The sequence below is a fragment of the Tamandua tetradactyla genome, chromosome 3, assembly GCF_023851605.1.
Source record: "Tamandua tetradactyla isolate mTamTet1 chromosome 3, mTamTet1.pri, whole genome shotgun sequence".
Classification (NCBI taxonomy): Eukaryota; Metazoa; Chordata; class Mammalia; order Pilosa; family Myrmecophagidae; genus Tamandua; species Tamandua tetradactyla.
In genome coordinates, this window is record NC_135329.1 from 132,909,524 (window position 1) to 132,934,766 (window position 25,243).

The window sequence follows — 25,243 nt, forward strand, 5'->3', positions numbered from 1 at the left end:
AGTGCTCGATATATACATCTTTTTTTTTTTTTGGATGCTGTTTGGCGGGGATCACATTTCACTCCTTTTCCATGTAAGTATCCCCCTATTGCAGCACCACTTGCTGACTTTTGTGTGTGTATGTGTGTGGGGGGGTTGTTTGGTCGTTTGTTTGGGAAGTGCATGGGCCGAGAATCGAACCTGGGTCTCCTGCATGGCAGGTGAGAATTCTACCACTGCACTACCCTTGCACCCCCGATATATGCTATTTGCTATTTAAAACAGCAAGGCCAACATAAGTCATAGAAATGAATAAAGAGCTGCATGATAGCCATGAATTGCACCCAGTGTGATGGCTATTTTTACAGGCAAATAAATTAGGGACTATGGGTGCTTGATGGCAGAATTTCAAACCACCAAAAATCATTTAAGCAACTGACATCTTGAGGAAGGCTGGTGGTAAGGGGTTTCTTATATCTAATGCACAGTTTCCCTGAATTTCTCTATACTTTGCTGAGCTGCCCCGCCATCACTCCCCCTTCACTCAGGCAGCTCCCATCGCCTGGCCTCCTCGCTGTCCCCCTAAGGTACAAGCAGCTCCTTTTGCAGGTTGCTGCAGTTGGTTTTCCCCTGGACCCTGCACCCCCAGCCACCCAGCTGGATAATTTCCTCCTTTTTTTTTTTTTTTAACCCATCACTGTTCACAGCTCATCTTAGCAGAGGCTTCTCTGACCTCCTCCCACCATTTCTGTTCCCCTTTATCCTGCCTTAGTTTCCTTCACATTTATCGCCACTTGACATTTGATATTTCAGTTCACCTGGTTGTTGGCTGCCTCTCCCAGCTCTAGGGTCTGCTCCCTGAGACCAGGGACTCTGTCTTGCCTGTTTGCCGAGCACCCCCAGGCTGGGATGCTGCCACTGATTCTGCTGTTCATTTTTAAATGTTCTCCCTAGGAACTGTGAACCCATATATATCCCAAGCATTCAGATCAAGAGTCTTACCCTGTTAACAAAGATGCAGGAGCAATGATTTCTGGGGAAGTTGCATTGGTGGTCAGGTTGAGGGAGTCCGTGTTTACAACAAAGAAACGCACCGTTGGATTCACGGCACCTGCCTAGGAAAAAAGTACTCATGAAATCGGTATTCATAAAATACATAAATCATTGCACAAATTTAAAATCATACAATAAAGTCTGCATTGAGGCCATTACACATTATAACAAGCAAACATATTCCGACACTTTAATATAAATAAAATAAACATAAAGGAAAATCACCAAATGCAACCGTTTCACATTTAGGTCAAATGAGATGCCTCCTCTAATCGGTACTCAGAATCTACTAAAGAGCTTATAATAAACTAGTGAGTTTTGTTTTTCTATGCAGTCTGTGTTTCTGTGTTTTATGTCTGATTCATGGCTGAACATTTCTAAACTAAAGCTATAGCCTCTCTATTTGTGCCGTCTGTATATTTGAGGTATAATATTTTCCTACCACCGGATGGTATCATCAAATTAACTTATAAAATCTTTTAAAAAGTTGTACTCAGATTGGCTTAAAGAGAAATTAGTGCTTATATATAAATTAATATTCCTAAAGTCCTGCAAATCAAAGAAACCAAATTTCTAATATTCCTAATGAATGAAAAAAGGCATTCATAAAAGTAAAGCCAAACATTTTTAAAAAAATTAAGTTCACTTAAACAGGTGTACTTTATTATTGTTGGTTAAATAAAAGCAGCTCTACCTCCTAAATTATCAATGTTAAGTACAATAGAAGCACAATTTTATTCTACTTGGATATGTTCTTCCTAAGTTTACACAGCTTTTCTGATAAAAGGCGATGAAAAATGTGAATTTGTGTCTAACCAAATTGAGTTATTATTCTGACAAACTGTATTTCAATAATAATTGTGTTATGTAGGATTTTTTAAAAAGAAACTTTCAGTGATCTTTTTGATAATTTAAAGTACTCAGACCTATAAGGTATGTTTTGTTAAGGATGTGCTTTGTTAAAGAAAAAGAATAGTTTTTGTCCTAAAATAAAAAGACTGGTTGACCCAGAATGAGAAACAGGAATGTGTAGGACAAAACCTAAATGGATATAAAAGTTGTAAAATATTTATGGAAAATAAATTGTATTTGCCTTGGTCAAGGCTGGCTAAGACTTGATAGGCTTATGAGATTTTTAAGAGTTTTCTAATCAGACAGTATCCTCATGTGAAACTAGAATTTGGTTTTCTTTTTGTTAAAATGAAGCTTTCTTGAAGTAGTGGTCTGCTCTTAGTAAGAGGTTGTAAAAGTTTTTTCTCAACCATCTGAGTAATCTGCCTAGAAAGCAAAGATTCTATGTCTTATCTGAGTAATATTCTTATTGATATTTATTGACACTTTGGTTAACTAGGAAACCAAATATATTATTGCACAGTGACCCATTTTCCTATTTAACAAAATGTGCAAACCTAACAAATTTTGATATGTTGCTTTCCCCAAATCAAATGCTAAATAACATCTTATTGATCTCAAACTTTATCTTTGGGATTTTCCAGAGAGGAAAAAATCATAAAGGATTTGTCCTTTTACCTTGTGTGCTGGTTTGAAAGGATATATGCACTCTAGAAAAGCCATGTTTTAATCCTAATCCCATTTTGTAAAGGCAGCTGTTTCTTCTAATCCCTATTCAGAACTGTATATTTGAAACTGTAATTAGATCATCTCCCTGGAGATGTGACTCAATCAAGAGTAGTTGTTAAACTGGATTAGGTGGAGACATGTCTCCACCCATTCACGTGGGCCTTAATTAGTTTACTGGAATCCTATAAAAGAGAATGACAAGAGAGAAAGCCAGGAGATTCTGAGAAAGCAGAGAACGATGCAGCCACGAGAAGCAGAGTCCACCAGCCAGCGACCTTTGGGAATGAAGCTCTCCTCCCGGGGAGCTTCATGAAACTGGAAGCCAGGAGAAGAAGCTAGCAGATGACACTGTGTTCACCATGTGCCCTTCCAGCTGAGAGAGGAACCTGACCATGTTCATCATGTGCCCTTCCAGATGAGAGAGAATCTCTGTGTTCGCCATGTGCCTTCTCACTTGAGAGAGAAACTCTGAACTTCATCGGCCTTCTTGAACCAAGGTATCTTTCCCTGGATGCCTTAGATTGGACATTTCTATAGACTTGTTTGATTGGGACATTTTTCTCAGCCTTAGAACTGTAAACTAGCAACTTATTAAATTTCCCTTTTAAAAGCCATTCCATTTCTGGTATATAGCATTCTGTCAGCTAGCAAACTAGCTAGAAATAACCAGATTTATTTGATATATTATGAGTTACATGAAACGTGTTGTCAAATTAAGTAGGATTTTCTACTTTTCTGTTAGTTAAATTTATATGGGCAAAATGCTATTACTATAAACATTTCAGAAATTGTGTAAAGTCCTTAGAGATGTGGTAATATCCTCACTGTCCATGAGACTTCCTTGTATAGATTAGACAACAGTAATATTATTGGTCATAAATTTCAGTTATTTTTTAAAAAATTACAGGTCACAGAAATAAACTTCTTTCTCAATTACATTATTTTTGTAATGAACTTTCATCAGAACTGCCCGTTTTGTAAAAGAGTAAGTTAACCATGGCCATTTTAAGGATTTTAGCAAAGATGGCAATGGGTCATGAGATTGCTAACAAAGATTGAGTGGAATGGGCACTAATCTCCTAGGACTAGATGAACTGATAAAGACCAACTGTAGTTTAGTTGGATTATTGCTGATGTCTTAATATTCTGTTTTCTAGATATAAGAAATCCTTTGCTCTTTTCCCTTAAGCTATCTATAATTCATAAGACATCTTTTTCTCACTGCGTGGACCTTCCAGAATTTGGAAACTTTTATTGAAGAGTCTTATTTTTATGGCAAAATAATTATTTACATAGGTTCAATCAGAATCTGTCCTCCTTGTTAACAGGACATAATTGGAGATACAATTATGGTATAAAAACAAAGCTTTGCAAGGAATATCATGGTTAACGATGATGTTCATTTAATCAGATTCTCGTGACCAGACACGTTTAAGAAACTGAGGTTAATTTTATGAAGCCAATGCTTACAAAACCTTCTTGGAAAAACCGGTCTTCTAAAGAATCGGTCAGTTACTAAAGTTACTTTCTGGACTGCAGATGAAATCTGATGTTGAGTTCTTGGCTTGGCTCCCTAGCCTGGAAAGACTTTTAAAATGTCCAATGGGAAGGTCCTTATAAAAACTATCAGCAAAGCAATTTATATGGTAAATTGCCATTCTTGCTGCACCTATGTAAACTATCAGGCCAAATGTAATGACACCAGCCTTATTTTATAATTAAGAATAATCTTTTTGAGGTTATCTTTGATCAGTGAAGGGTGACTATAAAGAAGTTTCGATGGAAAACTGTAGCTCACTTGAAAAACTATAGCTCACTTCTCTGAGTTATCAGATTCTGCTCCTATTTATTGCCTGAGCTATTTTGCATCCCCTTTTTAAAGTGCAGATAACTGCATGGCTTTATTACTTACCGATAAATTAGACTGGATCCTATGATCTTGCATATATTATCTAGCATAAATGCCAATCAAAAAGTTAACTTAGTATCTCTTGTACATCAGGCCTCAAACTGACAAAAGAGGGTTAACTAACCTGAATCCCTTGATCTACCCTAATTCAGGGTTCTTTCATATGCATCATCACACCTTCCCTAGGACCAAATGACTCAGAGGGAGCAGCTGTAAATATATCTAAGGTTATAAAACAGCTTTACATCACCCTCATTGCCCGTCAGGCCCTCTAGGCTGAAGTGAAAAGGCTAGCGTCAGTGTCCTTGCAAAACAGACAGGCTCCAGATATCCTGACTGCTCAAAAACAAGGTTGCATTTATGTCAGCAAATCTGACCCAGTAATAAATAACCTAAATATTTAAAAGATCAAGTTAAGATAAGAGAATTCATATCAGTTAGGCATAAACATTTCAATAGACAGAGGCCTTTCCTTGTCGTAAGGCAGATGCCATAATAGTCACTGAAAAAACTTTTAGAAAATATGTTTCCCACCTGAGGAAGGCCTTCAAGTATTTCTAATGGCTAAGGCACTCATTTTAGTGGACAAGTCATTAACGCTCTAACTAGGATTCTACAAGCAAGTTGGCATTATCATTGTCTGTACAATGGAAAAAAAGTGAAAAAGTGGAGAAAATAAATGGCATGCTGAAAATGAAACTCTCTAAATTAACTGAGGAAACCGGGTTACCTTGGCCTCAAATTCTTCCACTGGCCCTTATGTCCATTTGAAGCACACTTTTTGGGGGAACATAAACTTTCTTCCTATGAAATTATCACTGGAAGATCTGTGTCAATTGGCCTCCATCTTAACATTGATCCCCTCCTTCCTGAGCAGGAGATAATTCGATATTGCAAACCTCTAATGACTTTTGCAAAATGTTATCTCCAACAGGTGAGGGACACATGTCCAGATTTGAATCTCCTCATGCCCTAACTTCTGGCGATTACACCATCAGTGCAAAACAGTCCTTGAACCATGCTGGAAGGCACCATACCAGGTACTCTTAACTTCTAACACTGTGGTCAGACTAGAAGGGTTTGAACCTTGGGTTCACATCTCACAATTTAAAAAGACTTCACCAGGCGGACCACAGTGGCTTAGCGGGCAGAGTTCTTGCCTGCCATGCTGGAGACCCAGCTTCGATTTCCGGTGCCTGCCCATGTGAAAACAAACAAACAAACAAACAGCAAAAGAAAGAAAAAAAGACTTCACCTTCCAATACTTGGACCTGTAACCAAACTGGAGATCTACAGTTAAAATTTACTTGGACAAGAAGTAGACAGCTTCACGAGGTGGGCAGCTTCTCCTAGAGACCATGAAGCAAGATCCCGTGAACTCCTATGTTACTGTCATATTGTTCTTTACAATTATTGTTGCATTTCTATTGTTTCCACATCCTTTCTACACATCTTTTCTGTCTTGCTTAGAAAATTCTATCACCAGAAAATGCTTGAACTCATCTTGCTTGCCTCTTTCTTCCTCCTTGCCATGGCCTGGAAAGACAAGCCTATCATTCATTTATCCTAGGCCATTGCCAAAGGGGTTGGGGGTGGGATCTAGCCGATTATTGGATCTGTCATCACAAACCATGGTCTATACAAGATGCCGGAGACCCAGTTGTTTTACCTGTAACTAATCACTCTCAGGTTCTCAAATGCCACCTTTAAGAATATCACTCATCTGCTCGATCTCTCTCTTATCTCTATCAAATCAGGATCACTACCATAGGAGCTGATTTCCCTTACCTCACATTTGGGCAAACACCAAAAAGCCTTCATTTATACCCTATCACAAAGGTAAGGGCACAGCCATTGGCTGTGTACCCTTCTTCTCCAACCCCCTGTGCAAGCTGGCAGGTTGCAACAACTCTCAATGTAATGAAAATGGCAAATGGCTCACCCATATACCCAGAGGTGGCCCTAAGATGACCTTGACATCTCTAGGGGTGGACAGGTTGCACCCTGCCAGGGATTTTCTTTTTTTAATCAAAGAAATAAAACCTCTACTGGTTGGGCAATTCCCTGTACAGATTGTTGGATGGTGATGGGACAATGCACCCTAGGATGCCTTCTTGTTCCTTTAGAAATTTATAACCAATCTGAAACTTCACATTCCACTATCCCACTTAATTTACGTTTCTGAGCCAAATGGGAATTACCTAGGTTGTCGCTGATATAGAATAAGCCTCTTTCATTAGACTTTTATTGCCTGAGTTGGGAATTAACAACTGTGTAAATATGGTTAGAAATGTTATCTATAAGAATAGGACAAATTGCTAATCCCTTTGCAAAGGCAATTTCTGCACAACAAAAATCTTTAGATTCTCTAGTTAACATTATTTTAAATCATAGAATTGTGCTTGTCTACTTGCTGGCTAAGGAAGTAGGAGTTTGTGCTGCCATCAATACCACCTGCTGTACTTGGATAAACACTTCTGGGGAAGTCGAAACCCAATTACCTGAAATAGTCAAACAAACCACATGGCTCAAATAAGTTAAGTCCTTCCTTGAGATCGTCTTTGGTCTCTTTCATTTCCATTACTTTGAGTCCTGGGGTCCTTGGCTCAGAAGCATACTCCAAATATTGGGCATTTTACTATTCATAGTAATCACACAATACTCTCCCTGGTATACTGTATCCTCTCAAGAGTTTTAAATGGTTGCACCCAGTCATCTCGCCAAATGGCATCTATCTGTCTAGAATGGTAGAAGCACAAAGAGACAAAAACACCTGACGTCTGGAACCTAGAGTTAATCACCTACGGAGCCACCTAGAGCCAACACGTGGGCACTGAGAGTAGCACCGATGCCGTACATTGTGATCTCAGTCCATAGCTTGGCTGACAGCCAGATCAAAAGGGGAGAATTGACAAATAAACTCTAGTAAGCCTAACCAGAAAGGCGCATGCTAAGTCCATGTCAGCAAAACCAAAATCTAAGTAAGTTTCTATACCCCGTAGATGGCCAGCTTGCCCAGAAAACACAATTTCAATCGCCAACTTCCTCTTCTTACACCAGCCAAACTCTTCACTGCCAAGCAATCACCTGCACTAACCACATTAGGAAATGTGGTTTGCATTAACCAATGAAATGTCCTCCTAATGTGCTCCTTGTTCCTGTCTATAAAAGCCCGTTGCTGTCTCTGCTCAGCAGAATGCCTCTCTACCTCTTGGCAGGGGGAATCTCCCCGATTCCTGAATTAATCGACTAATGCTCTCTGAGATCTAACCAAATTTTGCTCAAGTTTTTACTTTAACATTTATTGTGGTTCTTGTGAAGAATCCCCAGTTGCCTCCCAGATGCTCCTATTCCCTGGCTTACACTGCTGAACAAAGCCTTTCGATTTTAATCAACATGTATCCTGGAGAAGGGGAGCAACCTTGAAAATCAAGGCTTGACACTATCATTCTACATGGAGGATGTGCGATATTTACATTACTGGGTAAATTAATAATAGAACTACGTAAACTATATCCCATTAGTAGTAATACAGTCTGATATAATCAAGTTTTTCCATTTCATCTGGTGCACATTCCAACTCTTGCAAATGACATGAGCTCCTGATTCAATTACAGCCTCTTTTCTTCCATTCAATCATTTTCATTGCCCCTACCTCTTTCAAAAACATTTTCCCATCTTTATCTGCTTGTCAGTCCTCAAAGTTTTTGGAGAAATTACAAAACCTTAAATCACACTCTTTCCTGGGATAATAAAAATACTTTAAAATTGCCAGATGCTGTTGACTTCAGCAGGAGTAATCACAGCAAGCTGTTGAAGAGAGACTGACAATATTTTCATTAGCAGGAAGGGATTAAATGGAACCATTCTCTTCCCATCAAATCACTGAAATGCTATAAAGATAAGAGCACAGACCTTTGGATATGGAACCCGCACCGTCTTTGGGTACTGCAATGACTCATCAGCATAGAAGGGGTATTCGATAAACGGAACTCCTGTGTCATTAAATTGGGCATATGCTAAAAAAGTGCCGTTTGGAGACCACCACAGAGCAGAGTAGGCACTGAAGACTTCCTCTGTAAAAAAAGACATAAATTGTTCTGTTACAAGAAGTAGCTGATAAATTGGCTTTGGCATTCAAAATATTGTTCTCATTAGCTTTGGTAATTATAGTAGAGTTCAACTAATGAACCACTTCACATTTGCTGGGCTTCCAAAATCAGAGTAATACAAATGAATAAAAATAAAATCTTCAAGATTATATTTAGATTGTAAAAGTAAGTAACCCATTGGACCATTTTAGAATATCTTAGTTCACAATATTTAATATAAGCTCTGCATTTTTTTTCTTTATCTTAGAATCCTTTAAATTGATGCCTCAAAACATACTAAAAGTAAATTTCACGTAAGAGGCTGATTCTTTTTTCTAATTTCCCAACAGTCAACATGCCAGCATACTCTCCCCAACTGAGCTCAGTTTGTACTGAGCCCGCAGGGTATTGGTAGGTGGCGCACAGCTCCACCCAATCAACATGGGGCCCAGAGTTTACTACGTTTGGCACAAACAAGATTTGGGAAGGATGGATTTAGAATGGCAAGGAGTTACATGAGAACACTGCTGAGAAACAACTCCTTTGCCCACTCCCCAAACAGAATATCCTCTTGGATTTACACCCTTCTCTGGTATATATTCTAAGGGAAGAACAGGGTCAAAGAAGGAGGTAAATGAAAGAAACATCATGCTTTCTGGAACATTGTTGGTTTCCTTTTCAATCCCCAGCAAACGCAGCTCTCTACCACATTTGTGACGAAAGCCAATGTGTGGACATTTGACTCTTGCTCTTAAAATGCCAGAATTTCTTTTATCAACTGGAAATGGAGAATTCAAGTAGACTGGGGTGGAGACCCCTATTCCTTTATGCAGACTCCTTTGTGCAGAAGTCTCATGTGCTGATGTGAATGTAAAAGCATAGAAATTGGAATGTTAGAGTTAGGAGATCATCTATCCCAATTGCTTCAGCCCCCCTGCAAGTTCCTCCAAATGGCTGTTTCAATATGATTATTATCATGATGAAAAACAGCTGACATTTGATGAGTGCTAACTATTTACCAGGCATTGATAAGCAGTTGACGACATCATCTCAGTTAATCCACCACAATACCCCACTGAACAGATGAGCAAAGTGAGGTAGACCTAAAGGTGATGTGTAGTTTTCCCAGGGTCACATGACTAACAATGATAGAATCAGGAATGAAACTAGACCTGTGGGATTCCAGAGTTCATACTTTTAATCTCCATGCTATACTGCCCCTTCCTGGCTCTATTTTAATACTTCCAGTACCTGAAAACTCATCATCTGGAGATGACTCTATGAGCAGTAAACCTATACTATCATCGAGTAATCTTTATTGAACAATTTGGAATTTACGAAACACTTCTTGAGTTTTTATAAAGATCCCTGGGTGAATTTATTCATAGCCCATTTTACAGAGTAGGAAACTAAGGCTTAGAGCCATTGAGTCAATCACCTCAGACAAGAACTAGAACCCAGGCCTTGTGATTCCATGTCAAGGAGGTTTTCTGCACAGAACTTCATCTACTTTATTAAGGCTCATTCCTTCTCTATCCATTGTTTCTAGTCTACATGTTTTTTCTAAAATCACATTTGTGTACAAGTAGAAGTTGGTGTTTTACGTTTTTTTAAAATATTTTTATTGACAAACAACATACAAACACAAACATTCTTTTTGAATGTTTTTGAATGTGTCTGTGTGTTGCCTTTTTAAAAAATGTTTATTAATAAAGCCAATCAACATAACAACACAACATTCTTAATGTATTAACATTCCATACTTGGTGTGCAATCAATGGCTCACAATATCATCACTAGTTTTATGTCCACCACCATGATCATTTCTCAGAACATTCATATCACTCCAGAAAAAGAAATAAAAAGACAAAAGAAAGGGCCCTTACCACTCCCTCTCATTGACCACTGTATTTCCCTCTACTCAATTTATTATAACATTTGTTCTCCCTATTATTTATTTATTTTTAATCCATATTTTTTACTCATATCTTCATACTAGTAGGTAAAAGGAGCATTAGAACAAGTTTTCACAATTACACAGTCACTCTGCAAAAGCTATATCATTATACAATCATCTTAAAGAAATATGGCTACTGGAACACAGCTCTACAGTTTCAGGCACTTCCCTTTAGCCTAATATACCTTAATCTAAAAAGGGGATATATATATATATATATATATATATATATATATATATAAAATACATAAGAATAACCTCTGGGATAACCTCTCGACTCTGAAATCTCTCAGCCACTGACATTTTATTTTGTCTCATTTCTCTCCTCCCCCTTTCAATCGAAAAGGTTTTCTCAATCCCTCGATGCTCAGTCCCAGCTCATTCTAGGATTTCTGTCTCACGTTGCCAGGAACATCCACACCCTTGGGAGTCATGTCCTACATAGAGAGGGGGAGGGCAGTGAGTTTGCTTGCCATGTTGGTTGAGAGAGAGAGGTCACATTTGAGCAACAAAAGAGGTTCTCTGGGGGTGACTCTTAGGCCTAATTTTAAGTAGGCTTAGCCTATCCTTTGTGGGGATAAGCTCCACATGAACAAACCCAAGATTGACTACTCGGTCTATTGCTTTGGTTGTCCCCACTGCTTGTGAAAATATCAGGAATTCTCCACATGGGCAAGTTGAATTTTCCCCCTTTTTTGCCATTCTCCCAAGGGGACTTTGCAAATACTTTTTTGTTCATTGTTCAAATCACTCTGGGATCTATTGGGGCATCACTGTGGTAAAATCTACAAAATTTCATGCCCTACTCAAGGTTCCATGTACTTATGACATTCAATTAAGATGTCCACATAAGTTATATTAGGAGATGCACTAGTCAAACTATAAATTTTGCACCAAATAAACATTTTTTTGCTTTAGTCCACACATAAATTAAAGGACACAAACATTCTTAGCACACAAATATTCCATACATGATATACAATCAGTGGCTCACAATATCATCACATACTTGTATATTCATCACCATGATCATTTTTTAGAACATTTGTATCACTCCAGATAAAGAACTTAAAAAGAAAAAAAAAAACTCATACATATCGTAACCCTTACCCCTTCCTCTCATTGACCACTGCTGATTCCATCTATATTCCAATATATTTTAACCTTTTGTTTTATGTTTTGAACTGTGTGCTTATTTGGAATATAGGATATATGTTCCCATATTGCCAATGTAATAAAACTGTTAACATTAAACTGCTTCCGGTCAAATCCAAAATCCAGACAACGAGGGGGCCACAGCCAGGGAGGAAGGAGAGTGACAAATGAAGGAAGAAGATTTCCAGGCCCTTCCTGATACAGGCACAGGTGTCCCCACTCTGTGCTGAACCCCACATCCTGGGATGCCTCAGGCCTTCTTGAGAACCCTGCACCTAGTGTTCCCTCCGAACATGGCGCTTATGTTGGCATCTTTCCCCCCTTTTTCGGACTGAACTCCCCGAGAGCAACGCTTGAGTGGCATTTGTCTTCATATCCCCAGCGCCTGGCACAGCACCTCACACGTGGTGGGGAATTTAGCGGCTCTGAATTGCCACAAGCCCCCACTCTCAATGCCAAGACTTCAGAGCATAAAGAGCGCTCCCTGTTCCAAAATTATATACTTCTCTATCCTTTCTCACTCTTCCTCTCACTGGATTCTCATTTTCAATCTGGCTTAAATTGGTGCATTTAACTTCACATTAAGAGATGAAGTAGTATCATTTTATAAAAGAGAATTTATTAAAATAAGACAATAATCAATTGGAACATCACGCACTAAGACAAGGTGAAAACACGTGAAAGGTGAAAAGATATTTGGGGCTCTGGGGTGGGGTGGGGATACGTTAGGCTTTCCTGTAAGTCCAGCACATGGCCCTATTCCTGACTTCGCAATCTTGTCCTTTCTTTTACTAATGAACCTACAGATTCTCAAATTGCACGCCCTTTCATTTCCCAGAGTCTCCATGCCGCAGTGCAAGGGTGATTCCCATACATGGAGAAACAAGTTGGGCTCCTTTCTGCATATGCATCATCTGTGATACACAAAGCCAATGGCAGGGATCTCCCCTGCAGGGAGCAAAGTCCCATTCTTAGAGCCAGGGAGCTGCAAAGCCGTGAAGTGTTCCGTCAGGAACAGGCAAAAGGAGAGCCCTCCAATTACTGCGCCCCTTCAAAAGGGAGTCAGCGCTGGCTGTGAGCTTAGAGACCTCATGGTTCTGGAAGGAGGGCCACAGCTTCGGGAAGGAGCTTACCACAGGTCCCTCTGTGTCCTGGAGCCTGTGCTGCTGTCCAACAGAGTCAAAGTTTTCTTCTAATCCCTAAGTGACCACTATTAGTAAATTTCATTACAAGTTTTAATCAAATACTTATTTCTGGCCATGGGAATTTATTTCTTTTAACTTGATTGTTTTTGGTTACAATGTTATCCATTAAAAATTCAACTTGATTGGAATTAGGTGAAGCCAAAAACTACCTCATGAAGAAAAATTTTATTTTTTAACTATGAAGAAGAAATAATAGGATGAAATAAGCAGTGTGACTCTTTCTAACAAGTAAGAGGGAACCTGATGAAAGATTTCAAAAAGCCTCAAAAGGTCTTTTACCTTGGCGACTATAGACATGAAGTATTTTTCTAATATTTTCTAAAACTCTACCCTAAAAGAGAAGATTCCTTTAAAATTTTTTTGTTAGTTTTGTATTTTACTCATTTTCTCCTGCCTTTCTAATTAATTTTTACTTTTTTAAAAGCAAGAAATCATGATGTGTCTAAGTTCAAATGAACACAAATCCTCCATAAAACAGGCATTTTCTTTTCTACTCCTCCACCTCTGGACAATATTTTGTCATCTTTGGAATGCTGTGGGAGTATGTGCTTTCCTTAATAACTTCTGGGTTAGGCAGGTCTGGTTAGAAAAACATTTGATGCTAATCTGGATGCTTTCATACCTCAGTAAGAAGGACAACTACCTACACAGAGAAGCCTTTTGTAGCAGAAAAACCAGAGACAATAAGAGTTTTGTGAAACAATGAGGACATAAGCAGCAGTAGCTTCTGCTAAGAATTTCTCAGTTTATAAGACACCTGGTATGGTGAGCTGATTTTTAATGTGATTGGATTTCTCCATTTGAAAAGATTTCTTAATTGTTTTAAAAAGTTAGTAGAGTTTTTATTTGAAAAAGCTTAAAAAATTTCTACCTTCATAAACCCAGTCCGTGATTCCATTATATATTACATCTTCTTTTCCAGACCATGTGATCCTGTGACTTGGTAAATTTGGTTCGTTTTTAACATAAATATCATTTTTCCAAACGTATGCCTAGAAAGAGGAAAACACAAATTAAAAAAAGGATTGGTATCAACAATAACGTATTATATTTAACCCAGAGTAAAAAAAAATTATCAATTACTGTGTCCTAAAAAAACTTTTTGGTATGCAATTACTTAGTACCATAGGTTAGATATTCAATTTAAGCAAGTCATGTACTCCTTTCTCCTCGTTCTGAAATTACAAGAATGGGGGTATAATGCCCAAGCAACCCTGAAAACATTCGTAATATGTTAAAAACAAGGAGCTCACAAGTACCACTATTTGGATGCTAAAATGTGTGAAAACACCTGGGAGACTGGCCACTTCTCTGGTGTGATGTATGCTTGTGCAATTTTTGGGGGGGGAGGTGGGAGGCAATGTAAGGGAATGCAGTTGCATGCTGGGAAGAAGTTCAACTGCAGATAAACATCTGTCTTCCTGTTTAGATTTGTTTGAGCTTCTAACATTCTCCCAGCAATGTAGAACATGAAAATAGATCTACAGTGACCTAGACAGTCACAGAACTAGTGGAAGGCAGGTGTGACTCTTAAAAAGACCTAAGTACAAGTAAGTAGACCATGAGCAGCCTGTTCCCCCAGTGACAAAGCAATTCTGCAATAAGTAGATCAGAAACTTTCAGAAATCATATTTACTGTGTTCAGCTACTAAGATACTCTCTGAGGTGATAATACTGTATTTTCTAGTAAAATATAAGCTTCCTAAAATACCAGTCCTGTATCAGCACATTTGGAAGATTTGAGCCAAGACTTTTCTGACAACAGGAAAGATTCACTAACCAATTTATGACCCTCTGGTGACCATGAGATCCACTGTGTATTGTTTGGAATTCTTTCATCTGTAATCAATTGCCTGGAAAAAAAAAAGATAAAGGAAACGTTGTCAAAAGGATAAATCACAGTGAGGTTTTATTCTTATATTGCACCAGTAAAGCCTAATAGATTTTGTGGGGAAGTCACTGACCTTTTATTTAAATCATAAATGTCATATGAAGCTGTGTAGGAATGTCTCCATTGCTATAAAAGAGAACAGACATTTCAGGCTCCTATGATTTTCTTGATAGTTTGGCCACTTGCTATAGAAGCTCAAGATGAGAGATACAGTAATATGTCAGTGTATAATTCTCAAAAGTCATCATATTTTACAATTCCTTAGAATTTTGGAATTAGGAAATATCTTAGAAATGATTACTACAAGCTCCTCTGGACCTCGTCTATAATCTAGTCCTGGCATCACCTTCTCCAACAAGCTTCCCTGGTCCCCAGTGGACTGAAGTGCACCTTCCATGCCCAGATTATTCCTAGCATTTACTATAATATGTTAGGATCACCTGTTTGGGAAAATGCAAATTTTTATATTTCACCCATCATCCTGGGAAAATATTCAAAAGAATTGTAATGCTATTGCTGGTGGTGATATGGGCAGATGTTTACTTTTGTACATTCTGATGAAAAATGTAAAGTGTTACAGATTTTTTGAAAGAAGGAAAATTCAAATACCATCAATATTTTAAACAATTTTAAGAAGCTAAAAGTGAAAAGCAAAATAAATTCAAAGGAATTAGAAGAATATAAATTAACAGCAGTGATCAAATAGAAAACATAGGGAAAAGTCAGCAAAATCAAAAATTGGTTCTTTGAAAAGACTAAAAAATTCCAAATACAGCAATATTGAGCTCCCCCCCACCAATAAAGGCATACGTGACCAATATCAGAAATAAAAAATGGGAAGTCATGAAAAATAATTCATAAATACTGAGGCAAGAAAAAAGGAAAAATCTGAATAGTTCTAAATCTAATAAATGAATTCATAAATAAAAATCTTTGGATAAGAAAAATTACAAGCCCAAATAATTTTACCTGTAAACTCTTCCAAATATTTAAGGAAGATATTACACCAATCTTAAACAAACAATTCTGGAGAGGCAGTCACAAAGTTGGTAACAAATCTTACAAGGACATTATAAAAAAGAAAATTATAGGTCAATCTCTTCCATGAATGTAAACAAATACTCAACAAAATATTAGCAAACTAAATCTAATAACATATCAAAAGGGTAATGCAACACAACCAAGTTGTGTTTCTTTATGCAAGGATGATTTACCATTCTGATCAATCAATGTACTTCACCATAATAAGAGAATAAAGGATTTAATATGGTTGTCTCAAAGGCTGAAGAGAAGCACTTTGACAAATTTAATACTCAATCATGTTTTAAAAAAATCTTAGCAAATGAGAGGTAGAAAGTAACTAAATCTTATAGAGAGTACTAAAAAAAAAAATCAATGTCATCACCTTTAATGGTAATTTATTAAAAGCTTTTCTCCTGATACTGAGACATGGATGATAGAAGGACACTCACTATTATCACTTCTATTCAACATTGAACTGGAACTTTTAGCCAGTGCAATAAGACAAGAAAAAGAAATAAAAAAGCATTAGGAAGCTGTCATTATTCATAAATGATATGACTGTGAATACATGGAGGGGAAAACTATAGTTTGCTAACATGAATAAGTGAGTTTATAAGGACCTCTGGATCAAAGATCAATAAGCAAAAAAATCAACTGCATTTCTCAGTAGAAGGAACAAATAATTAGAAAATCAAAAAATTTTAAGTGATACTATCTAAAATAGTAAAAAATTAAATATATGTATACATATACATATACATATCATACCCAGGAATAACTCTAATGAAAGATGAAAAACCCTACCATGAAGCTACAAGATAAAACTGAGAGATGAACACACTTATGGATCAGAAGACAAAATATTATAAAGATGTCACTTCTCTCCAAATTGACCTATAGATTCAATGCAATTCCAATCAAAATATGATTCTCCCACTTATATACCAATGGTGCAATAATAGAGAGAAATTTTGAAGGGAAAGAATAAAGTGGAAGTTTTATACAACTGGATTCTGAAGAACTATTTTAAAGCTATGGCTATTAACACAGGTGGCTTTGGCGCATCTTAACCAAATAGAGTACCGAAATAGAACAGAGTCCAGAAACAGACACATACATATTAGGCCACCTAATTTATGAAAGGGTGCCACTTCCATGTGGTGGGGAAAGAACAGCCTTTTAAAATAAGTAGTTCTGGGTCAAGTAGATGCCCATATCCCTTACTTCAAATCAGACATTAAAAAAAAAAATCAATTCCTAAATGGTCAAAGACCTAAAGGCAAAACAACAAAATTTCTTGAAGATAACATATGAGGAATATCTTCATGACCTTGGAGTTGTAAATATTTCTTAAACAGAACACAAAAAGCACCAACTATAAAGGAGAAAGAAACAATAAATTGGACATCATTAAACTTAGGAATTTCTGTTCATCAAAAGCACCATTAAGAGAGTGAAACAGCAACACACAAAGTAGGAGGAGACATCAACAGTATATATAACTAATGAAAGATATATCCAAAATATATAAATCTGTAGAAAAAGAAAATTCCAAGAAAAAAATGGGCTACTATTCGGCCCCTCATTTTACCAAAGAGGATTTCAAATGACCATGAACATATGGTGCTCACCAGGGAAACGCAAATTAAAACCAGAGAAACTAGCACTGTATACTTGACAGAATAGCTAAAATTAAAACAAGCTAGTTAACCAATTTACAGTTCTAAATATTAGCAAGGATGTGGAGTGACTATAAGACAGTATTTTAAAGCTCAACACATATATACTCTCTGACCCTGCAATCCCACTCCCAGGTTAAGGCCAACATAAATGTGTTCATACATGCACCAAAGGACATACGCGAGTGCTCACAGCAGCATTACTTCCAATGGCTCTAAACTGGAAAGAAGCCTATCAAAAGTGGCAAGGAAAAGACATTTTGGTATGTTCACTTAGCAGAGTACATGTAGAGAAACGAAAATGAATGAACTCCTGCTACAAGCTACTACACATTAAATCTCACAAACATAACTTTGAGCAAAAGAAGCCAGAAGCCAAAGGGAGGATATGACTGATTCTATTCAGGTAAAGTTCACAAACAAGCAAAAGTAGTCTGTGGTTGTAGAAGTCAATTAATCATTACCTTTGTGGGGGCAATTAAATGACTGGCTGGGCGCTCTAGTGAGGTCTCCTGGAATTTGTTATGTTCCACATAAGCATGCAGGTTCACTGATAATTTCATGTTATAAAAGTTTACAGAACTGTACACTGCAAACCTGTGTATGTTTCACCAATAATTAAGGACATAAGTTTATTGAAGCACTGTTTACAGTAGGAAAAAAGCATTTATTAATGGGATACATTAAGATAAACCCACATGATGGACTATTAGACAGCTGTTAGAAATGACTGAGAACTACTCCAGGTGATTCAAAGGGAGTGTCACAAAGTATTGCTGAGCGAGAAAAGCAGTTTACCAAAAAATGTGCTAAATGCAATTCCCTTTTCATAGAACAAGCAATAAAAACAACACCTATATATTCTCATAGGATTATATGAATAGCGAGAAAAATATGAAATATAGAGAGATAGACACTCTAGACCTTAAACATGGGATACCTGGGGGAAAAGTTGGGTGAGGAGTAGGGAGTTAATAAAAAAGTGAAAAAATTAAGACTGAAGGTAAAAAGTGTGCTTATTTTCACATATTTGCATTTATGAAAAATTATGTTTATATGTAGGTACATATAAAAATTAATATTATTTTAATTACTTATCTATCTTCCCTACCATAGATCTAAGGATAAGAGATTGTGTTTTATTATTAATCTTTAAGTACCTGGAGTCTGGTCTCGTACAAGCCACACTGTAGGTGTTCAAGAAATAAACCAAATAAAAACAATCAAATTTTAGCAATAAATGAAACGGATAGCTCAAGAAACATAGCTGTATTATGGCAGAACTGGGACCCAAAGCCAGGGTTCTTTACCTTGAAGAATCTCTTACCCTCTCATATCAACAAATATTTATTAAGTCCCACTTTTGCAAGTCCTTTCCTAATTCCTGGATTATTTTGACACATCCAGTGCTTGTTTCTGGGCAACCTCTGAGTATAATATTTGCTAAAGCCAAAAGATAAGGTATAGGCTAAAGACATTAAGCGGTTTAAGAAGAATTGAGATCATTTTAGGATGACACATCCATCGTGGATTGTAAAAGGAAACCCGAGATGTTTGGTATGTCCACTTCCTCTTTTGAAACGGACTCATCAGTCTATTTAGTCTGTAAATGTTGGCAGCAAGCATACGTCAGGTATCACTGGATGAGTAAGGTCCCTGTCCTTAGGGGCATCTAGGTGGATGGGGGATAGAGCCAAGTAAACTACAATAGAGGAAGCGCAACGGGATGTCCAACGGTACAGTGGAGGCAGGAATCATAAATTAGACGTTGGCGAGGAATAGAAGGCCGGTGGAGAAGGTGATTCTTGAGCTGAGTGTCAGCGGTGGGGGACAACCACACAGAGGAGGGCTAGAGGGGCACTGCGGCAGGGGGAAGGATGGAGCTTAGCCATAGGACAGATCTTGTTTAGGATCACAAGCTTCGAAGTCTTATAATCTGGATCCAAGCCTCTACTGTGCAAGTTTTGAAAACTTTTCTCTTTAGGAAAATGGGGATAATAACAGCAACAATCTCAGATAACCAAGAGAGCATGGGGAGCGCTTTGTGGGGTTCAAGAACGTTGTAAACATGCCATAGCCAATGATAACCATTATTAATATCACAAGAGCATAGAGCAGTGGGTAGAGATGCTGGGAGAGCTTCTGCACTGCACTGTATGGTATCACTTGTTCACTCATTCACTCACTCACTTATTTATTGGTAGTCACAACTTAGATGTAATAGTTGACTGTTCTGGATGCACTAACTCAGTCATGGAGAAGTCATTTGGTAGGATCTGAGGAACATTAGACATTAGAGCAAGGAAATGCAATAAAGTTAGACTTTTTTTTGTTCTGGATATGTTACTTGAGGGTTGGTTAGTCAACCCTTTTATACAGTACAGAATATTCTATAGGATACTCTGGAAATTCAAAAGAAGGATAGAAGATACAGTTCTCTACCTTCAATAATCTTAAAATTCAATGATTTGCAATAAAACATCTATTCATTTAATAAAAATTAGTTGAGCATGTGCTGTGTGGCTCGTGGGGAATGCAGCAGTGATTCAAACACATGTAAATCGGAGACTTCTATTCTCCTGAAGTTAAACAGGCAATAAACAAGTAAAGAAATAAATAACATGGTTCCACAAAATTTTATGAGAAATTAATATAAGCTAATATGATAGTTAGAGTGACTGGTGGGCACGAGTGTCAGGGGACAACACAGTGATACAGAAGAGCCTGGACCTGATTTAATAGAAAAGTAGAGAGCCATTCACAGATCGGGGCAGGAGGTTCTAGGAGAGAGCAGTCACAGATGCTCTGGCTCTAAAATGGAAAAGCAAGTGATGTATGAGAAAAAGAAAGAGCAATGCACTTGTACTTGCAGGAAGGGTTCTTACCCTTCAAGGTATAGAACTATCTGGGAAGCCCTTACATCTGCCTGTTCTTGCACCCCACCTACAACCATGAGAAGTTAGTTGATTTGGGGTGGGCTATAGCCTCTAATTTTTTAAAACCTTTCCCAGATGATTTTAATAAAGTCCAGGCAGGGTGGGAAGCACTGGTCAAACACAGTAGATGCAAGAGAGAGTGGTAGGAGATAGGTTCCAAGGGGCAGACCCATTACATAATTTCCTAATGATGCCTTGGGTAGAATTTGTGCTTTATTCAAAGTGTAATGGAAAGTCAGAGAAGAATTTCAGCACAATCTAACTTAGGTTATAAAAGGATTGTTCTGGATGCTCCCTGGAGCATGGATGGAACAGAGTGAAAATAGCAAAATGGTTTAAAATATAGCTAAATTCCAGTACACCACAAATACGAACCACCTGTGGTGGCTGTCCAGTCAAAGCCTACCAGAGAGAATACATCAACTGGGCATACATTAAATGGCACTTTTCAAACCTGTCTACAATAGTCAATTAACCTGGGATTGACCTTTCATCCATACCTTAACCTTACAGTTCTGAAATGATAAAGTCTCTAACATGGACAACAGTTATTCAGTGATTCTCAACCTGCTCACTCATTAGCATCAGCTACAGCATTAGAACAAGTATTAATACCCAGCTTTACTCCCAGAGACTTCGATTTACTGGTCTGAGGATGGGACCTGGACCCTGATAAGTTTAAAAAGCTTCTCAAGTGATTTTCCTCCATAGAAAGCAATAAGAACTACTGAATTAAACACACAATCCATTCTTTAGGAACAGAGGTGTTAAAGTTGGTGTAGAATTCTAATTTGATTAGAGTTGATAGGCTTAGTAGAACATAAGTCAGAGAGTCTTCATGTTGAAGAAATGAAGCCCAGCACAGTGAATCCAGAGAAAATATTATGATTGATGGCTACCATCCACAGTTGGTAAGTGGAGTAAGGAATGGCTTGCCTGGCCTGAGTACAGCTGCACTGGAATGTGAGATAAAGCCATTCCATATTATTTATCCTGACAAATATAGCCAGAGGTGGGAGTCCCAGATGTGTATTCCATTTCCAAGGCAGACTATCTCTACAGGTGGTCAATCTTTCCTACATTCCTGGCACCTTCCTGTACTTGAAAACTGAGGTCAAGTCTATGAAAAACTAAACTACTGTACTTAAAGTTACCAGGGATTTGCATCCATCCTAAATATGAAGAGGATGTGTAAGTAAGATATAATCTTTCCTGAATGTGTGAAAATTAGAGATTGGGCTGGGCTCCTGGGGGTAACTGAGAACCTTCTGGAAGGCACTGTGACACCAGTGTGGAGCTGCTCTCTTCAGAAAGGTTTGTATCCGGTGGTACCTGAAGGCAGGAAGTTGATCTGGTCACCTTGAAGAGCCTCTTCTGGAAGGTGGGAAGTGTAACTTTTTTTTTTAATTGTGAAAAGTAACACATACACAAAAAAAGCAGCAAATTCCAAAGCACACTGCAACAACCAGTTGCAGAATATATTTCAGAGCCTGGCATGGGTAACAATTGTACAATTCTAGGCTTTTTCCTCTAGCTGCTCTAAGACACCAGAGACCAAAAGAAACATCAATACAACAATTCAGCAGTCATACTCATTTGTCAAATCCTATCTTCTCTGTTACAGCTCCACCCTCTCCCCCATCCCCCTTCCAATCCCCAGGTGTACCGGGCCATGCCTACCCCAACCCCTTCATGTTGGAAAGGGCTGTCAACAATATGGTACAAGGGGATGGAACTGCTTGATGTTCTGGAGGGGCTAGCCCCTCTGGCTTTCAGAATTTATCTGGTTTAGGAACCCATCTGGAGGCTACAGGCCTCTGGAAAGCAACCACAGTGCATGGAGCCCCTGCGGAATCCCAAACAAAGCTCCAGCTGTTCTCCAGGGTTGGCAGGAATGGCCCTGGTTGGGGTCCGGCAAACCACGATAAGCAGCAATATCCACCTGAAGCCTACACAAAAGCAGTCTTCAGAGTAGCCTCCTGACTCTATTTGAACTCTCTCAGCCACTGACACCTCCTTTGTTATGGGAAGCATAACTCTTTTTTAAAACAAATACTTCTTGAGTGTCTTACCATATGTAAAGCAGAGACAAAGGAAATAAGTCAGACATATTAACTTATTCTAAATTACATCATAAATACATAACATAAATTTTATTTTGTTCACTTATCAATGTATGTGATATATTAATTATACTTTTTAGAATTTGAAAGCACCAAAAAATGAATTTCTTTTAAAGTATTCTCTGTTCTTCTCTGTTATGAATGAGAATGACCATTCCCTTTTTGATGCAGAATTGATGCACTTTTAGTGCTTATCATATTATTTAAGTATCAATATTAAATATAATAGACTCGAAATCAGTTATAAAATAACACACTCATAGGATTCTTTAAATGTCATGGTAAGAAAACATATATTTTACCTTCACATAGTTGTACTCTAAGAGAATAAACTTTCCATCAGGAGATACTGAATAATCATTTATTGAATGTCCAAACTCATCCTGTGAACCAATAGAAAAAAAAGAGAAACAATTCAATCCAAATGACTTCATTGAGCACTTACCACATGGAGGACTCATGCCGGGGGGGGGTTCACAGTTTTGGGGACGTGACACATTCACTCACACAAACAACCAAGGGGACTGGGGGAAGGTGCCCAGTGCTGGAGAACCAGGAAGAGAAGGGTTAATTCTATTGCGCTAGGACGGCCCTGAGGGTGGGGGGCGGGAACAGAAAGGAGAGTTTTTCAACAGGGGGAAGAGTGCAAGCAAAAACCTGGATCGTGAAAGCGTGTGCATGTTTAAAGGACAGCCAAGGATTATGCACAGCCTGGATACAAAAGAGGGTGTGTCAGACAAGGTAGAGGTCCAGAACCATAAAACTAGAAAATTAGCTGGGAGCTAAATACAAAAAGTGGAGCAGGTGGAAGTGATAGAGTGAGCTCTTTCTTTTACAAAGTATATGGGGACACCAGAAAGTGGTGGCCAGTGGTGAAAATAAAAGGGGAGAGCACAGGGGTTGCATTAGCCCTGAACATGGACAATGAGCTGTCCTGGTTCACAGAATGGAGTTAGAGACCCAAGCTAGAGCACTCATTTCAAGAGTAAAAGAATGGAGTTAGGGATACAAGTTAGAACGTTCACTATAAGATTAAAAGAGCCCTTGTACTAGGGCTACACAATAGGAATGTGAGAGATTAGTGACATTGCAGAGGCTGAATCACTAGGGATGGTTCAGTGGTTACTATAGGGGCTGACAAAGGAGCCACAGATGATTCTGAGGTTTCTGGCTTGGGTGACTTGGAGAAGAATACTACTTACCAAGATTGGGATTTGGGGACAAGGAATAAGATGCTTTGGCCTTGTTAGGAGAGGGGAGGGGAGACAAACAGTTTAGCATAGGATACTGAGTTTAACAAGCCTGCAGGCCAACCGTGTGCGGGAGCCAGCAGGCTATTGGAACAGAAATTTAGATCTTAGGAGGAGGTTAGTGTTAAAAGCGTGTGTCTGAGAATCAAAGCCATGAAGGAGAGAGCAATGCTGTGGGAGGGGATAAAATTTACTGTGGAAGAGCCTGCTGAGTGAGAAGAGAGGGTGCCAGAAGGATGGAGACTTGCAGGGCACTTACACTTGAGGGGACGGGTAGAGGAGGAGGAATCGTCAGAGGAGACTTAGAAGTAGCCAAGGCAGGGAGCATTTCAAGAAGCAGAGAAAGATCCACCGTGCCGCATGCTGCAGAGAGAGTCCAACAGGATGAGAAACGATAGAACTCATGATTCAAAAGGTTATGAAAAAAAAAAAACAGTATTTCCCCAAAGCATGAATTAATTATGTGGTTAAACATACAAATGTACTGTTCTCCAAGAAAACGGAGGTGTTTCCATGGTCAGCATTGAATAGCAAGATATTATTTTCTTGTTTGTAGAGATACTCATGATCTAAAGAGAGAAAATGGCCAGGTCAGTATTTCAAGTTGCTATTAAACAGCTTCATAAACTAATAATCATGCAATATACATTTTGGATTTAAGTTCATGCAAATGCTAAATGACATTTCTTAGTTGGAAAACCATTAAGTGAAGCCCATTGCCTTTATTTTTCCAGGCAATATAAGATACATTTATGTTTCCATCGTTGTTGTCAAGGTTTCAATTCATTTTTAGAACTTTCTAAATTATGTATCAAAGAAATACTGAATTTTCTTTCTCTTTATACCCTTATATAGAGAAAAATACTCTCCCATAAGATTTTAGAGAACAAAGATTATATCTTCTCTGTACCATAAAAGTTCTCCACATCCTAACTTGAATGAATATAAGTATAAAATTTCCACTCCACCCCATGGCCAAAACCTTACCTGAAATCCACCGTAAGGAGTAAAACTTCACTCTGAAAGTATTTTTTAAATAATCAGTTAATGTGTAAGTTCTGCGACTGTCAGCTGAAGAATCATCTGCTGGTTGAAAAAAGAGCCAAATATTCAGTAAGACAGAATAACCTAAGTTTCAGATAAAATAAACAAGCAGATCTCTCTAATATACAGTTAAGGGTTGAATTGCGTCCTCTCCCCAAAATATGTTGAAGTCCTAAGCCATGGTACCTCAAAAACGTGACCTTATTTGGAAACAGAGGCTTTGCTGATGGAATTAGGTAAAATAAAATGGCACAGGGTAGCTCCTTAATCCCATATGACTGGTGCCCACGTAAGGAGAGAGGAGATACAGATAGACACACAAAGAAAAGGTGGCCATGTGAGATGGAGGCAGAGATTGAATTATGCC

General features: G+C 38.2%; 1 protein-coding gene across 5 annotated transcripts in view; it reads right to left on the reverse strand.

Moving 5' to 3' along the window:
• DPP4 (dipeptidyl peptidase 4) overlaps positions 1–25,243 on the reverse strand; it is an 86,649-nt gene that overhangs the window by 39,904 nt on the left and 21,502 nt on the right. For 4 of the 5 annotated variants that reach the window (XR_013172807.1, XR_013172808.1, XM_077154008.1 and 1 more), the window contains exons 3-10: positions 24,820–24,918; positions 24,310–24,401; positions 22,885–22,965; positions 14,895–14,947; positions 14,711–14,783; positions 13,802–13,922; positions 8,438–8,598; positions 982–1,094 (exon numbers count right to left, since the gene is read on the reverse strand). Coding sequence is in view for 3 of the 5 variants with exons in the window: in XM_077154008.1 (XP_077010123.1) it covers positions 982–1,094; positions 8,438–8,598; positions 13,802–13,922; positions 14,711–14,783; positions 14,895–14,947; positions 22,885–22,965; positions 24,310–24,401; positions 24,820–24,918 (793 nt within the window). In the remaining 2 variants the exon portion in view is untranslated. The remainder of the gene's footprint in view (positions 1–981; positions 1,095–8,437; positions 8,599–13,801; positions 13,923–14,710; positions 14,784–14,894; positions 14,948–22,884; positions 22,966–24,309; positions 24,402–24,819; positions 24,919–25,243) is intronic. The other variant, XM_077154009.1, reaches the window with a different exon arrangement.